Here is a 14,339-nt window from a genome sequence, read left to right as displayed (position 1 = left end):
AGCAACCCAGTGCCACCACCAGCAATTCAAACAGCAACCTGCCCCAGCGAGCTCATCTGTGCAGATGGATGTGTGCAGATGCATGCAGGCGTGTGCTGTCCTGCAGGCAAGATGCTGGAGCGTTGCTTCCAAAAGCTTCACCATACTGCTCCCCATCAATTCAAAGCAAATCTTCAAAGCCTGATGTGCCTTTGGCTGGAGCAGGCTCAGTCATTAGTCAAGGCTGTGCTTTTAAATTCCTGGGGTTCTCCAGCATCCTGAAGGCTTTGAGGAAGACAGTCAGGCACATTTGTTGTCATTAAGGACCTTTAATTGGTGTATATTATATTGAGGCCTATCAAATGAGTCATGCATATTGGAGGGCTCATTGTGACACATTTGCATGTGGCTCAGTCACTGGGGCTGGCTGCGAGCAGAGCCCCCAAAGCAGGGGGGTTGCCCCCCCCCCCCCCAGATGCACTGTGGGAGCGTGGAGCAGGGCCCTCAGGTAACAAATTCCAGGAGAAGGATCAGTGGGCACAGGGCTCTTAAGAGAGAGCAGAGGGACAGCAGAGAGCAGCTGGGCACAGCACACACAGCAGCACACGCACAGAGCACCCGTTGCTGTAAGGCACAGCAGCCCCACCTGCTCCTACCTTTGCTGCAAAGAAAGGATTGAACAACACACCTTTACCTTTCCTTTTTCAGCGCCAGGTTTACCTGTGTCCCAGGATAAATGTGACTCATTCCTTCTCTGCCCTGATCCCCGGGCTCAGCTGAACAGAAGTGCAGATAAAACCCAAATCCCTCTACTCCCACATTTCCCTATGTGCAATTCTGCTTTTATGAGAGGAGCACACGAACAAGCCTGAAGTGTTATGACTGCCTGTGGAACGCCGTTTGCATAACAGGTTTTGATAATGCCCGTCATGTACAACAGCCCCCCGAGTACTTTGCCACCTGCTATTTGGAATTGCACCAATTATGTCCAGGGTGCGAAAAATAAGGGAAGTTGTGAAATTGTTTCAGCTGCTCCATTTGACTTTGTTCCCTGCAGGAATAGATCTTAACAATGCACACTTCAGAAACTCCGACATAGCCATCCTCCGTGCCCCAAGCTGCACAACCCCTCTTTCCCCCCTGCCCATCCAGGAAGGTTGGATCTATGTGCTAAGCTATTTCCCTGGAGAGGCAAGCACTCCTCCCATGGAGCAGCACCCAGCTGCAGGAGTGCGGCAAGAGCCACTGCCTTCTGCCTTCAGCAGGGCTGGGATGGACACTGCCAGCTCCCAGCACCTCAAGAACCACTGTTCATTTTGCCTGGCTTCATTCCCCAGTTCAGTGAGCGTGGAGGAAGGCACAAACGTCTCAAAGAAAATTGTTAAGATGTTGACATATTCACAATATAACCTTAATGCTTTCTAACATTTATCTCAGTTTAATGTGCCAGGAGTATTGCACAGACTCATCCCTTCTCAGCACATTTCTCATGACCCTGAATTTAGCCCTGATTCTCTGTGGCAGTCACTGTGCGTAATGAAGTTCACTTGTCCTTTCTGTCACCCACGTATTCCGTTTATTGGAAAAGAATAACATTGCATTAGAATCAGAAAAGTTTTTTGTATTCAACATAAGACAAAAATACAGCAACCCTGACATAATTCCATCTAAACACCTGCATACACACATGGAAAAAACAGCATTTGTGCAGTAGCTTTTGTGCAAAGAAACAGGATGCTGCATGTTCGTTGGTGGTGTTTTGCAACCACCTTCAGACCAACAGCCCACCAACGTGTGTGCTCACCACTCAAGTTCAGGGACTCGTATTTAATACAGAGAGCACTTTGACATAGAATATTCATTCAGAAGTGTGCTGAACTCTGTCTTCTTCAAACCTATAATGTTGCCTAGTTTTATTCTTAAAAACTGCATAACAGTGATAGGGGTAACAAGAACATGACACTTATTTAGTAAGCAGAACATAATTGCAGAGCAGTGTTGTTCTAAGGGCAGGACCTTTGCACCCTTCCCTTATCTGATGGGCACCCAGAGCTGTTCAGTTACACTACTTCCTTCTATTACAGAGCCTAATGGAGGCAATTACTGAGTAAGATGGGTGCAGATTTTTAGCATTTGCATCATCTCGCAGCCATCCCCTTCGGTCTCGTGGTGCTCACCTGGAGCTGTGCTGCAGGGCTGGCAGCAGGGATGCAGTGGGCAGATTCCACTGCTGCCACTCACGCTGGGTCTGCCCACTGCTCCTCTGCTGCTTGTGGAGCACCTGACACAAGGGGCAGGGGGTGGGCAGACAGAAGCAGCAGCTGTGTGAAACAGAGATGGCACATGCTGACACAAGCCCATTGCTGTGACACAGCAGTGGGAAGGGATTAAAAGTTGCCCAGCTGAGCCCTATGCTTCACCAGGCAGGCTGCAATGGGAGCACTGCCCACCAAGCCCAGGCAGCTGCACAGTGGGGACCAGGCACAGCCTGATGGTGGTCGGCCAGGAAAGGGGTCCCCAGGCAGTGCTGGGTCCTAAGCTCAGAAGGCAGCACCAAAAAAGCACACGTTGGATCAAGCTCGTTTTCCTGATGGAGATGACAAGAAATGCTATGCAGACACCTCAAGGCAGCACAGAATACAGCAATCACACCCAAAGCAAACAGACCCCATTCTCCCACACCCAGCTCAGCTGCACCCAGCTAAGAGCCAGATGTGTTGCAGCACCCCTCTGTGGCTACAGATGCTCCTCCAGCCACTGCAAGTAGCTGCTCATCAGCCTGTGCCCCACGGCCGTGTCAATCGGGCTGGTGACAAACGTCAGCGCCCCGTGGAAGCCGTCCTCAGCGTGCTCGTGTGTGACAGGAACGCCCACCGCCCTGAGGCGCGCGGCATACATGAATCCGTCATCCCGCAGCACATCGTGCTGGCAGGTGAGGATGTAGGTGGGGGGCAGCCCCCGCAGCTGTGCCTCTGCTGCCAGCAGTGGGGCTGCCCGCGTGTCCAGCAACCCCGGGTACTTCTCTGCCAGCGCGGGGCTCCCAAACACCGGGCCGGTGTAAACGTGGTCCTTCTTCAGCCTGTCGGGCAGCAAGGTGCTCCAGTTCACAAACTGAAACAAGTGGCCCCATTGGGCCGGGATGTGGCGGTTCGCGGTCATCGCTTCCCTGAGAGATGGATCGGAAGTAAAGTATTCGCTCCAGAACCTGATCATGAGCGACTTGGACAGAATGGGCATGTTTGCATTTTGTTCGTAAGATGGCAGATTCATATCAAGAGTTTGAAGAGTAGGATAAATCAAAGCCTGGGCCTTCAGCTTGTTTGTGACTTCAGAGTCCTCCAGCAGCTGTAGATAAAGAAAGTAAGTGCAAAGTCAGTCAAAAAGTGTTGGTTTCCTCACACCAACTGGAAACCTTAAAAGTAAAGAACTAACTACTTCTTCCTCACACTCCTCAGTGTCTGTGGTGCATCCACAACCTTCCCAGCCGAGCACAACCTGACCAGCTTCCCAGAGATAACAACTTCCTACTGACTTAATTAAATAACCCGCAGTAAGCACAAGAGGCACTTCAAGATTGATCAAAGGGTGCTAAAAATTAGTCTTGTTGCTTTTATTTTGCTGTCATTGAGAACGACTGGAATCAAATTGATGAAATTTCCTTTTCTAACACCTTCCCTAAAACAGTAAAAATTAGCTTCAGGGTGTTCCGATGCCTTTTGATTAAAAGGCTGAAGCAAACTTGCTTAATCAGAACATGAAGGACTTCCTGCACGACAGCCTGCTCACACCAGCCACACGGACAGGTGCCTTGTTCTCCTTGCAGCCTTTTCTAAGCCTCCATGAAATCACAGGCTATAGCACTGCGTTGCAAAGCCACCCGCGTACCTTCTGTGCCACAGCTGCTGCCAGGTTGCCGCCAGCGCTGTCTCCTGCGACGCAGACCCGCGCCGGGTCAACCCCGTAATGGGAGAGCACCCTGCTCTGCAGGAAGAACTTGGATGCTGAAAACACATCTTCAAACTGAACTGGAAAGTGGTATTTGGGTGCCAGCCTGTAACTGTTGGAGAGGAGCAGAACGATGTTACTCAGTACTGCAGAGCTGAGGAGCGCCTTTCGCCCCATCCTCACTCTCTTCCATGAAAATACACGCATGGATACGCAGTGTTGCGTTTTCTCTATCTAGAATGCCCAAGATGTTCTTATCCCACAGTTTACTCCTTAAAATACCGTATCTACTAAGAACATCAGCAATCTGCCTTCCTGCTTCTACAGATTCTCTGTGCCTGCAGCAGTGGCAGGACTGTCCATCCGGGAGGCTCAGACATGGGGTTGTCCACCCAGCACCACAAAGCAGAGCCTGAAATAACCACCACTCAGCACCCACCGCTGCACCTTGGCAGCTTTTGATTATGATCACTTCAAACTAGAAAGAAGTATATGAGCCAAATAAATTGAACTGAAATCCTCTCATTTATTTCAAATGCTCATTAGTCTAGAAGGAAAATCTCTTACTTGACTGATACCACAACAGCATTTAATTGGTTCGAAGTCCTTCTTGCCAGAAAGTCATAGGGTTTCATGCCTGAAATGAAAGGAGTCACTGAAAATCCATTTCAATACATATTTGAGAACAAATTAATCTACAGCTGCATGTTCCTCATGGCAGAAGCTTTTTTTCAGGTGACTGCAGCAGCACCATCAGGCTGTGTGCCCATAGGGTTATCTCAAAGCACAACCTGGGCAAGAGATCCAGCTGTCACTTGAATGCTGTCAAATAGAATTAAGCACAATAAAAAATTACAGTACTTTCCAAGCAACATCCACGAGGCTCAGCTGTTGTGCAGAGAGAAATGGAAGCAAGAAGCACAGCAAGGTCAGATCAAGCTCTCAGCATCACACATGCATTCACACTGAAATGAAAGAGATTGCCTGAGAAAAAGAGCTTGGCTCACCCTCCCCCGAAACAAGCAGCCGACCAGTGAGCTGAGCTATGGGTTGGTTGGGGAGAACTTCAGCCACATCTACAAGACTTTGATGCCAGGCTGGGTGATGGCAAACAACGATCGTTTGCGACCTTTGATGTAAAGCTCTGAAACTGAGCAAAGCAAAGCAAAGGACTTGCTGTAGGGGAGAGCGTGACTGGGCTTGAGAGGAAAACATGAATAGTTCCCACAGAATAATAATAGCAAAAGTATAGCAGCAATTAAACCATTTTAGAAAGCCATGCTGAAATCAACAAGGAAGAACACCAAGTGTGAGATGAGCACTGACAGCACAACAGTAGCCAAAATCAAAGAAACACGCTTACCTTCCCAGAAACACATCCATAAGAATAAAGGATGCAGTAATAAATGACTTCTGATATTGCAAAACTCCATAAAATCAACGCCAGGGATTAACAACTATCCCATACTCTCCCTGGAGCAAGAGGTGTGAGGAGCTTCCACAAACCTTCATTCACCACGTCCCCATTTGGTTTCTGTTTCTTTCTGTCCCTGTGTGGAATTTTTTCCCCCTTACTGAGCCACTCCTCAGTTCTGCTTCCTTCTGTAAGACCCCCTAACCGTGCCCACAGCTGCAGATAACACACCGTGACACAGGGCTGGCCATTGGAGCAGCCCTTCACACTGCTTCCTCACGAAGTCCTGCTGAAATGCAGCCCCTGATCCTCTGCTGTGACTCCCAATGGGACATCGAGACCTCCAATGCAAACTATGGCACCGACAGGAGAGCTCACCTGCATCTCCAAGGCAAAATCCTCCGCCATGGAAGAAGAGCACAGCCCTCCGCAGCCCCTCTGTTGGCTTCTTGGGCAGGAAGAGGCGGACGGCAACACCGCTGAACTCCGTGTCCGTCACAGCCACGTTCTCATCTGAGGTCGGTGCCACGTACTGGGTGATCGAGGGTAGCTTCATGACATCCATGTAGTTCGCCAGCCCCAGCATCTCGGCAGCCTTACCCTAGAGCCCAGGAGCAGCAGAAGTGACATTTCACACACAGCTGTAGTGGCTCCCTGAGCTCACACCTCCACAAAGCTGCCTGATGCCGCACAAGGCTCCAAAGCTGCTGCTGAACTCACGGGGCAGAACACTGCTGGCTCAGAGGGGTTCCCATCACCAACACGTTTCATTACCAACAGAACTGATGTGTTAAATGCATTGAGCATGGATTTTTCCCTGTTTCTTTTGCTTCTGTCAGAAAAAAAATGCGGACTGTCCCTATATGAGCAGTCTTACAGCAACCAATAGCTTCATATTTGGAAATGATATTGAAAGGGTACAAAATCATACACAAGAGATAATAGCTTTCAGATATTCTATGTACAAATACCCACTTAATCCAGCCCACACCTTGGGAGTAATGAAGAATTCCTGCAGTACTAGCAAGAAACGGGGTAAGTGCAGAAACTTATGGGATGGAAGAGGCTGCAGCAGGACAGGACAGAACTCTCCAGCCCAGCTGTGGGCTCACAACCACCCTGCCAAGCCCAACCCCATGCCCGTGCCAGTAGCATACAGGCTGCTCACAAACACTGGCCAAGCAGAACTGGAAGCCTGTCCCACAGCTCCTCAAAGACTCCCTCCTATTTGTTTCTATGGCAGCTGTAGGCAAGCAGAAAGATGCCCTCGACACGCAGCTCCCCTCCTCCCCAGGCCTTTCATCTCTGACCTTGTTTTCAAACCGAGCTCACCTGTCTGCAGCCATGCTGGGTGCTGAGCACAGCCAGGTTCAGACCAGCACCAACTGCTACATGCATTACAGGTGGGAACTGCAGCACCTATGTCTGTGTGCTGCATGGGCTCAAGAGTTACTCAGATGAAATAGCTGCATTACATGACTGAAACAAGGCAGAAGCTGAGAACATGGCATGTTAAAACTAGCGTGGAACAACACACTGACAGCACAGTCCTTCTTGCTGTATAACCATGGACAGGCTGCAATGCCACTTCCTCCCCAGACTGCAGTTTACAGCTCTGTGCTTCTCAGCCAGGTAGCACTTTTCGGTAGGCAAGATTGCAGGTAGTTCAGTATGAAAACATGGTTTGAGTTCTTCACACCATACCATTGTCATCCCTACAGTCAGCACGGTTTGTTTTAGGCCTGTGCTGTCAGCAGACTTCCACAAAACCACAGAGGTAACAGCACTTCAGCAGTGCAGTTTTCCTCTCGCTGGCATGCCATGTAATGCTGCTCAGTATAGGGGCTCTGTGAGCCAGGAAAAGTTCAAGGAGCAGAGCTTCAGCTGCAAAGGATCAAAGTGCAAAACAAACCTGTTTGCACTTATCCACGTTCACACTACACATCACACTTCACATTAATCTCACGTTTTTCCATGACAGCACAATTAAACCTTTGTTACCAGTTTCTCTATAGTTACGGTCGCACTAAGTTCAGCACTCAATTCCAGATACTACTGCCCTTCACTAAGGTGCCACGTATTGCCTGTAAGCATCACACACAAATATTGCCATATATCTATCACCACAGAGCACCACTACTCCCCCTCCCCACAACACTACACCCACCCAGGCCCACACCATCACAGCACCAAACTCACCATGTGCCCAACCGTCCTCAACACCGCCGAAATCAGCATCAGCTTCCAGGGCTGCTCAACATTCTCAGGGAAGGGGCTGTAGATGTAATACGCCACGAGGATGAAGGCGACGCAGAGGTAGAGCAGTTTTGCTCCCATGTTTGCCACCAGTGTTTTGCTCAGGACCGATCACATAAGTGCTCTCGCCGACTTTTAGCAGCTAGCAAAACAGATAGGGCAAAGTTAATCCCATGTTGTGCTTGGATCCCGCCCAGGGGGTGAGCTCTTCTCTGATCACTCTGCACAGAGGTTACCCTGCCACGTCGTCCAGGCACTTGGAGCACACAGTCAGCACTTCAGCTCCCCATTGCACATTGTACGCTGCAGTTGCCCGCTTTTTGGCATTTGCAATGAGAACCAGCAGGAGGGCTGAAGGGGAGAGAGGCAGTTAAAATACAAGGAACGGGATGTGGCCTGGAAACCTGCTGCAAAGTGACAAACAAAAACGCAGAGGAGCTCTGAACATTCAGGAGCTATCAGGATCTGTATGCGTTCAAACAGATCCCAACTTGCAGCAGAACCAAACATCAGATAAAAGCTGCATATGTGCACTGTCATTTTCAAACTCCACTCCCCGCACCGATAGAAGCACACCCACTATTGTGTACTAACACACCAAATCCATTGTGCAATAGCAGCTGGGCCAGCAAGCAGTTAGGCTTCTGGTTAATATTTGAAAGCCTGGATTTAATTGCTGCTCTTCTTCTGTCCATCTCCAGAGACAGCCACTTCTGCACAGAATGAAGCAAGAAATAAAACAGGTCATAATTCAGGCAATTGAGGATGGAGACTCATCCTGTGGGGCAGAAAGCAGGGGGAGAAAGCCCCATCCCCATCATATGCCTCAGCAGGAGCAGTATGAGCCCTCAGGACAGGGGGCTCCCTGCCCAAGAATTGGCAAATAACATGAGAAAAGATATGGCCAGACTCAGAGCCACCACAGAACTGCTCTTAGTGTTCTGTCACGTTTCAGGAACACGCCTCCCATGCAGCTTCCCACAGCTCAGGCAGGATGCATGCTCAGGGCAGAGGCACCTTGTGCTGCCCTTACCACAATTCACCTCTGGCTTACACCAGTGCTCACAGCACCAAGCCTTTAGATGCCCTCATTTCCCACAAGCAGCTCTCCAGCAAACCGCAGCAGCTATCAGCCCCACCTTACAGCACTGAAAAGAACAGCACTGTACTCACTGTTTACCTAAGGCAATCTTGAAGCATCAATGTCAGCACTGAATCACCTACATTGCATCCATGTCAGCAGAGCCCTTGTAATGGGACAGAGTGGCTGAGGCAGCACAGGCCCTCCACGTGGGGACACAGTGCAGGAGAAACACATGTTAACGCTGGGGGTGCAGCATCCCTGCTGCCAAAGCCTGTGAGAAAGTCACCCAGGTGGGATTTCTATTCCAAAGCAGCCCGTTTGAGGAATAAACAACGCAAAACAGAGCTCTCCAAAGCACAACGGTATTCACAAGGTAGTGTAACATCAGAGAGAAATAACTAGACGTGACTTGAGCCTCAGCAGCAATGTAGTCCAGAGTACTCCGCTAAACAAACGATCAAAGCCGCGGCGTAATCCTCTCGCGCACGCGCTGCTGTCGGCACAGTCTGTATCAGTGGGAGAGGAAGAAAAAAGAAGTAAGTTTGGTGAAGTATTAACCTACAAAGGCGTCCTTCTATTGCCTCGTCCGCTCCCGCAGACGGCGGCGTTGCGCAGCCCGGGGCCGGCACGGCGGCCCGCTGCAGGGTGCAGCCACAGCACGCTCCGAAGCGCCGCTCCGCCCCGAGGCAGCGTTGTAGGAAACTTCAAGGCCGCCGGGAGGCAGCGTGGCACTGCAAAAAGATTTCTGCCCGCCGCAGCCCGAGAGCTCCGAAGCGTGGCGAGAAACACCCGTGTGAGCCCCGAGCATCCTCCCGAGACACAGGGAATGAACGCACGGATTGCCCGCGCCGCCTTGCGCAGGACGAATCAAGGAATCGTTGTAAAAATGCAAAGCTTTCCTCTGCTGTCTTTCCCTAATCTGACTGAGCTCCACTCAGCAATGAACGTCGTGAGAGCGCAGTGAACACGAAGGCAGCAGCTCTGCACAGAGTGAGCCCTCGTCCAACGCACAGACAGGTGGGAGCTCCTTACGAACCTGCTCCAGGATGCAAAGGTGAAAGCAGCCCAAACAACCCCACGCCGCGGGCAGACGTGCAGCTGCTGGCGGCAACAGCTCACGCAGGAGATGTCCGTGTCTTGTGCAGCCATCCTACCCGGCTGCCGAGATTTTAGTCCTCAAACAGCCCCGCCGCACGCCGGGCCTCCGGGCAGCTGGAAGCACGGGGCGGCTCCTCCCGCCGAGCGCCAGGGCTGCCCGCTGCCACGGTGCTTCTCACAGCGCAAATTGCCTTCTGATCTTCTCTCGGTAAATAAAGGAGCCGCGGCTGTTGTCCTCCGCTGCAGGGGACTAAGACTTACTAGCAGCAGAAGTCACATAGGATTTCATTGCCCAAAGGTGAGAACAAATCCCCTGCATGCCAGAGCTCAGCACGTGTTTGTGGCGAAGAGGTGAGCAGGGGCAGCAGCACGGGGTGCAAATCGGTGCTTCAGGACAAGCAACCCTGCAGGAGAAAAAAATAGGAAAAAGAAAATCAATAAAGGGAAGCAAGAACAAATTGGCTCACTCCTTCCTGATGCATTTTTCCTGCCCAAACAAGGCCCACGTGTGCCTCCACACACCTCTTGAGAAGGGCAGCAGCACTTGTCATCAACTCTATTTTTTAGTGCTGCCTATACAAAGGATTTGGGCCTGTTTTGATAAAAGGAGATGGCACTCCCGTGATGTTTAATACAAGGCAATTTGGACATTGTTCTTTTGGATATTGTTCTCCCATCTGTTGTTTATTACTGAATTGTAAGTTGTATAAATGGAAACAAATGTGAGTATTGAGCACGCATTCACACTCCAAACTAAAAAAACAACAAAAAAAAACCAAACCCAAATTCACAGAAAGTGAAGCCAACATTTAACACCTGCAGTACTTCTGAATGCACAACAAAGCAGCAACTCCAGAAACACAGGTAAGTATTGAGATCATTTTCCAAAGAGCTCATTATCAGAATTTGAAAGCAGGCCATTTTCAGGCAAATCAGTATTTTGTTCTGATGTTTTCAAAGTGAAAGATTGGACTTAAACATCACTTTTTACTTCTTATAAATGTGAGGATACACATGCATGGGCACACGAATATTTTGAAGGGCAATTTCTGACACAAATAAGCCACAGGTGCCGGAGAGCCCATGGGCACACTGGGATGATGGATGGGAGAGACGTGGCTCAGAGCAGAGGTCTGTACGTGTTCCTGTTGAGCTGCTGTGGAACGTGAGAGGGATTAAAGCAACTGAAATCAGAGCCATTCCCAACAGTAATTCCAATAGCAGATGAGGCAGAGGCATAATGAAAACCAGAATTTCCTTGCTTTTGCTGTTTGTCTTCCAGTTGAACACTTGGAGATATTTTTAAGCAAACAGCGCTGAGTTCCTACAGCCACAATAGAAGGGGAAATCTGATGTTCTGTGCAGCTCACCAGCAGCTCTTCATTTCACCATGTCACCAAAGGCACGTGGGGGGCAGGCTCAGAGCAGAGGCACCCCGTTATCCGGCTGCTGGCTGAACCACACAGCACCTGGTGCTGCTCTACAGCTAGTTTGTGTCAGATCTTGTACTCCTTGGAACCAACATGCAGATGAGCAGCAAGTGCACTGACAAGACAACAAGCAATGCCATGAAACCTAGTGCACTTTGCTTGAACCTGCATAGCCCCATCAGTCGGTGGCCCTCAAGGATACCCTGAGCAGAAACCATTCCACTTGCTTCTCCAGTGGATTTTCTGCATGCTCACCCCTCCCAGGAACTGGTCAGCCCTTGCAAGGTAGGTTGTCAGACTGCAAGAGATGGACAGCCTGAGATAAACTAACTGCTAAAATATGTTCAAAAGAAACACAGATGCAAATCTGCAGTTTTGACTCTGCAAATTGAAAGAGGAAGAGCCATGGCTGCACAAGCAGCAGTCACAGCTTAAACTCACAGCTCCACAAACATCTTACAGTTCAAGCAGAGCTGAGAATTATCATCCACCTGCAGGACAGCACATCAGCACTGCGGGGGCCCTGCACTGTGTCTCCTTCAGACCAGGGGAATGGAGAGAAACCAAATTCTATCCGACACTAGCACTGACATTCCTGCTAACATAGTGCTCTCTGAAGTCAGCACTGCTCTTTCTGATCTGTTCTGAAGGAATCCATACTCAAGCAGAGAAAACAAATCTTTTTTCTACTGCTCCAAATTCCTGAAAGCTCTGCTTTGGGTAACAGCGCTCAGAAGGAAAGCAGGGAAGGAGGACAGGTTGATGTCATCTGAGTGTATCCATGTGTGCACACCACTGCAGTTCGTCATCCTAAATTCCCCACAGCACTACCTGAGCAAATTATTATCCTTGTGGTTTCAATATTCTTCCTGCTATGTAAATGCAGCCTCACTACCTGGTGCCAGAACATCCTTCTGCACAGCTGTGCTCAAATCTGACAGCTAAGATTAATTGAGGGAGCTGAACCACACTTGGAGTGGGTGGAAAAAATAGGGCATCCAAACACAAGTACTTCCCAAAGCAAACAGCCTTGCTGTAATAGAGCTAAGACTGTCAACACAGATTGAACTGAGGTACTAATACCTTCCTGGAACTTGTGAAAATAAGGACAGCATACAGCCACGGAGCCAAAGGAATAAAGATTTCAGCTCCTAGACTTGTCTCTCTGTGTTGCAGGAAGCATCTGCAGAAATACAGATACTTTAAAATGCAGTACAACTTCTCTAAGGTAACAACCCAGCACTTTCATAATGGGCAGTATTTTGTTTATTATGCACAAACCCAGAGTGAACATCTCCTGTGGGCAGCTCATGCATTCCACCACAGCTGTAGGACACTCCACATCCTTTGGTCCCACTTACAAATCCCAAATCAGAAGCTGTATTGTGGCAGAGGCAGACAGCCTAGACTTCATTTTTCCCAAAGTAATACCTCATTTTGGTTCCCCATTTTATCCTTTCAGGAGTGTTTGCAGGCAGCACATGTTCTGCCTCGAGCCTCACCTCAGCCTTCGTGGGCTCCATCAGAGCTCTGCCCGTGCTGTGATTGTACCCAGCTGCTTTTGGAATAAGCACCACAAGCCCACGAACTTACATTGAAAATGGCAACGAATGATCCGCTTTTAGGATACCTTCCAAAAGATTCCAAAAGATGCTTTGCCAGACGGGATTTTTCAGTCTAAAATTCACTGTATTACTCACACTGAATGAGTGCAGAGCCTTCACGACAGTGCTGACCTCCCAGGGAATAATTACTCTCAGTGTTTGACACTGAGCTAAGCAGCTTATTCTGCACACTGGCTTTGGGTTTTTATCTCCTCTCAATCTCCACTTCCCCAACACCTGACTATCTGACCTGTGCTGCCTACCAGGCCACTCACTACTCGCAGTGCTTCTGTTGTCCTGGCTGCAGATCAGTGATACCACACAGATTACTGGAGCTGTTTGAACTTGCACTGCTTTAACAACGCAGCCAATGTTCTGCTGAAACAAAATGCACTCTAACATTCTCCAGGGACACGTACAAACACCCTGATCACCACACACAAAAATTCTGAAGGTTATGAGTGCTTTCTCCGATCGCCTTGGATGCATTAATGTATCTCACCATCAGTGCATATCTCACAATATCTGCAGCTCCACCCCTACAGTATTTACCAACAGACGATCAAAGGACAAAAACAAATTTCCTGTCAGCATCTGGGAAGGAAGCAGGCAAAGCCTGCACCAGCACTTTGTGCCCCACGTGCAGGCAGGGGAACCCACAGAACAGCCTCAGCATCCCACCAGCACAGCACCTGAGAGGGCCAAGTGCAAAGCAGAGACTGCTGACAGCAGCTCCATCACTGCAACCATCCCAGCAGTGCGAGGAGCAGAACGTGGTAACAGTGCAGGAAGCACCAAGAGGCCTCAGAAACACACCTGTTTTCAATGGGAAACATATCAGATATTTCTGGTAGTAATTAGGGGCGTGAATTTACAATATCTGTGTTTATTACTTGAAAGTTCATTGAACAGAAATTTATGTCTCTAAGCATCTCCACATCCAGCTGGTGCCAGGGCTGCAGCAGAACTTCTGGGAGGTCTTCTGTAAGAGCCTCCAGGTTCTCCAGCCCAGACTGGAGTGACCTCAGTGCGTTTGAAATTGCAGTAATGGCACTGAGTCTGTGAGCCCCATCACCTCTGTGGCTTTGGTTTCTCAGCAGCAGCAGAGCCAGCTCCAATACTTCTCACTGAACATTAGGAAGTGGAAATTCTCTATAACCATAATTCACTAAGACTTTTATAAAAGCACTTCTGACTAATAACAGTGCAAGCTAAGCAAATAATTCTCCAACCGCTTCTGTAAAAGCTAAGTAGGTTCCAGGAGTCTGCACTTTGCCATGGGAAAATGAAGAGCAGAGCAGAGATTTGCCTCCCTGCTCAGCCCGAGCGCCACCAGGCAGCTCACATCCCACTGCTTCAGGCTGCTCTCAGCTCAGTCCATTGTAAGAACTTTGCAGAGTGCACCCTACTTTTTTTTCCCCGTGTAAAAGTGAACCAGCTGCAGGAGAACCGCAGCCACTGCCAGAACTAAACACAGTTGTTCAGATACTCTGATACACTTAAATTCAAAAGACCTGTCCACAGCTTTG

At 49.3% G+C, this 14,339-nt stretch overlaps 1 protein-coding gene across 2 annotated transcripts; it reads right to left on the bottom strand.

The window, feature by feature from the left end:
• Window positions 1–1,532: 1,532 nt before the first annotated feature.
• On the bottom strand, window positions 1,533–9,852 carry AADAC (arylacetamide deacetylase). 2 transcript variants are annotated; one of them, XM_042881232.1, is made up of 6 exons: window positions 9,715–9,852; window positions 7,538–7,736; window positions 5,717–5,939; window positions 4,492–4,561; window positions 3,865–4,036; window positions 1,533–3,324 (listed from the first exon to the last, which is right to left on the bottom strand). In XM_042881232.1, the coding sequence occupies exons 2-6, from the start codon at window positions 7,673–7,675 to the stop codon at window positions 2,716–2,718; spliced, it is 1,212 nt and encodes a 403-aa protein (XP_042737166.1). In that variant the 5' UTR covers window positions 7,676–7,736; window positions 9,715–9,852; the 3' UTR covers window positions 1,533–2,715. The 2 variants fall into 2 exon arrangements, with proteins under 2 accessions (XP_042737166.1, XP_042737165.1); XM_042881231.1 differs by lacking the exon at window positions 9,715–9,852 and adding an exon at window positions 7,831–8,081.
• Window positions 9,853–14,339: the final 4,487 nt, after the last annotated feature.

Source organism: Lagopus leucura, unplaced genomic scaffold (assembly GCF_019238085.1).
Source record: "Lagopus leucura isolate 7727_CA_CO unplaced genomic scaffold, USGS_WTPT01 Super-Scaffold_100029, whole genome shotgun sequence".
NCBI lineage: Eukaryota > Metazoa > Chordata > Aves > Galliformes > Phasianidae > Lagopus > Lagopus leucura.
Note: the sequence above shows the minus strand (reverse complement) of the source record. Positions and strands in the feature narration are given on the sequence as shown.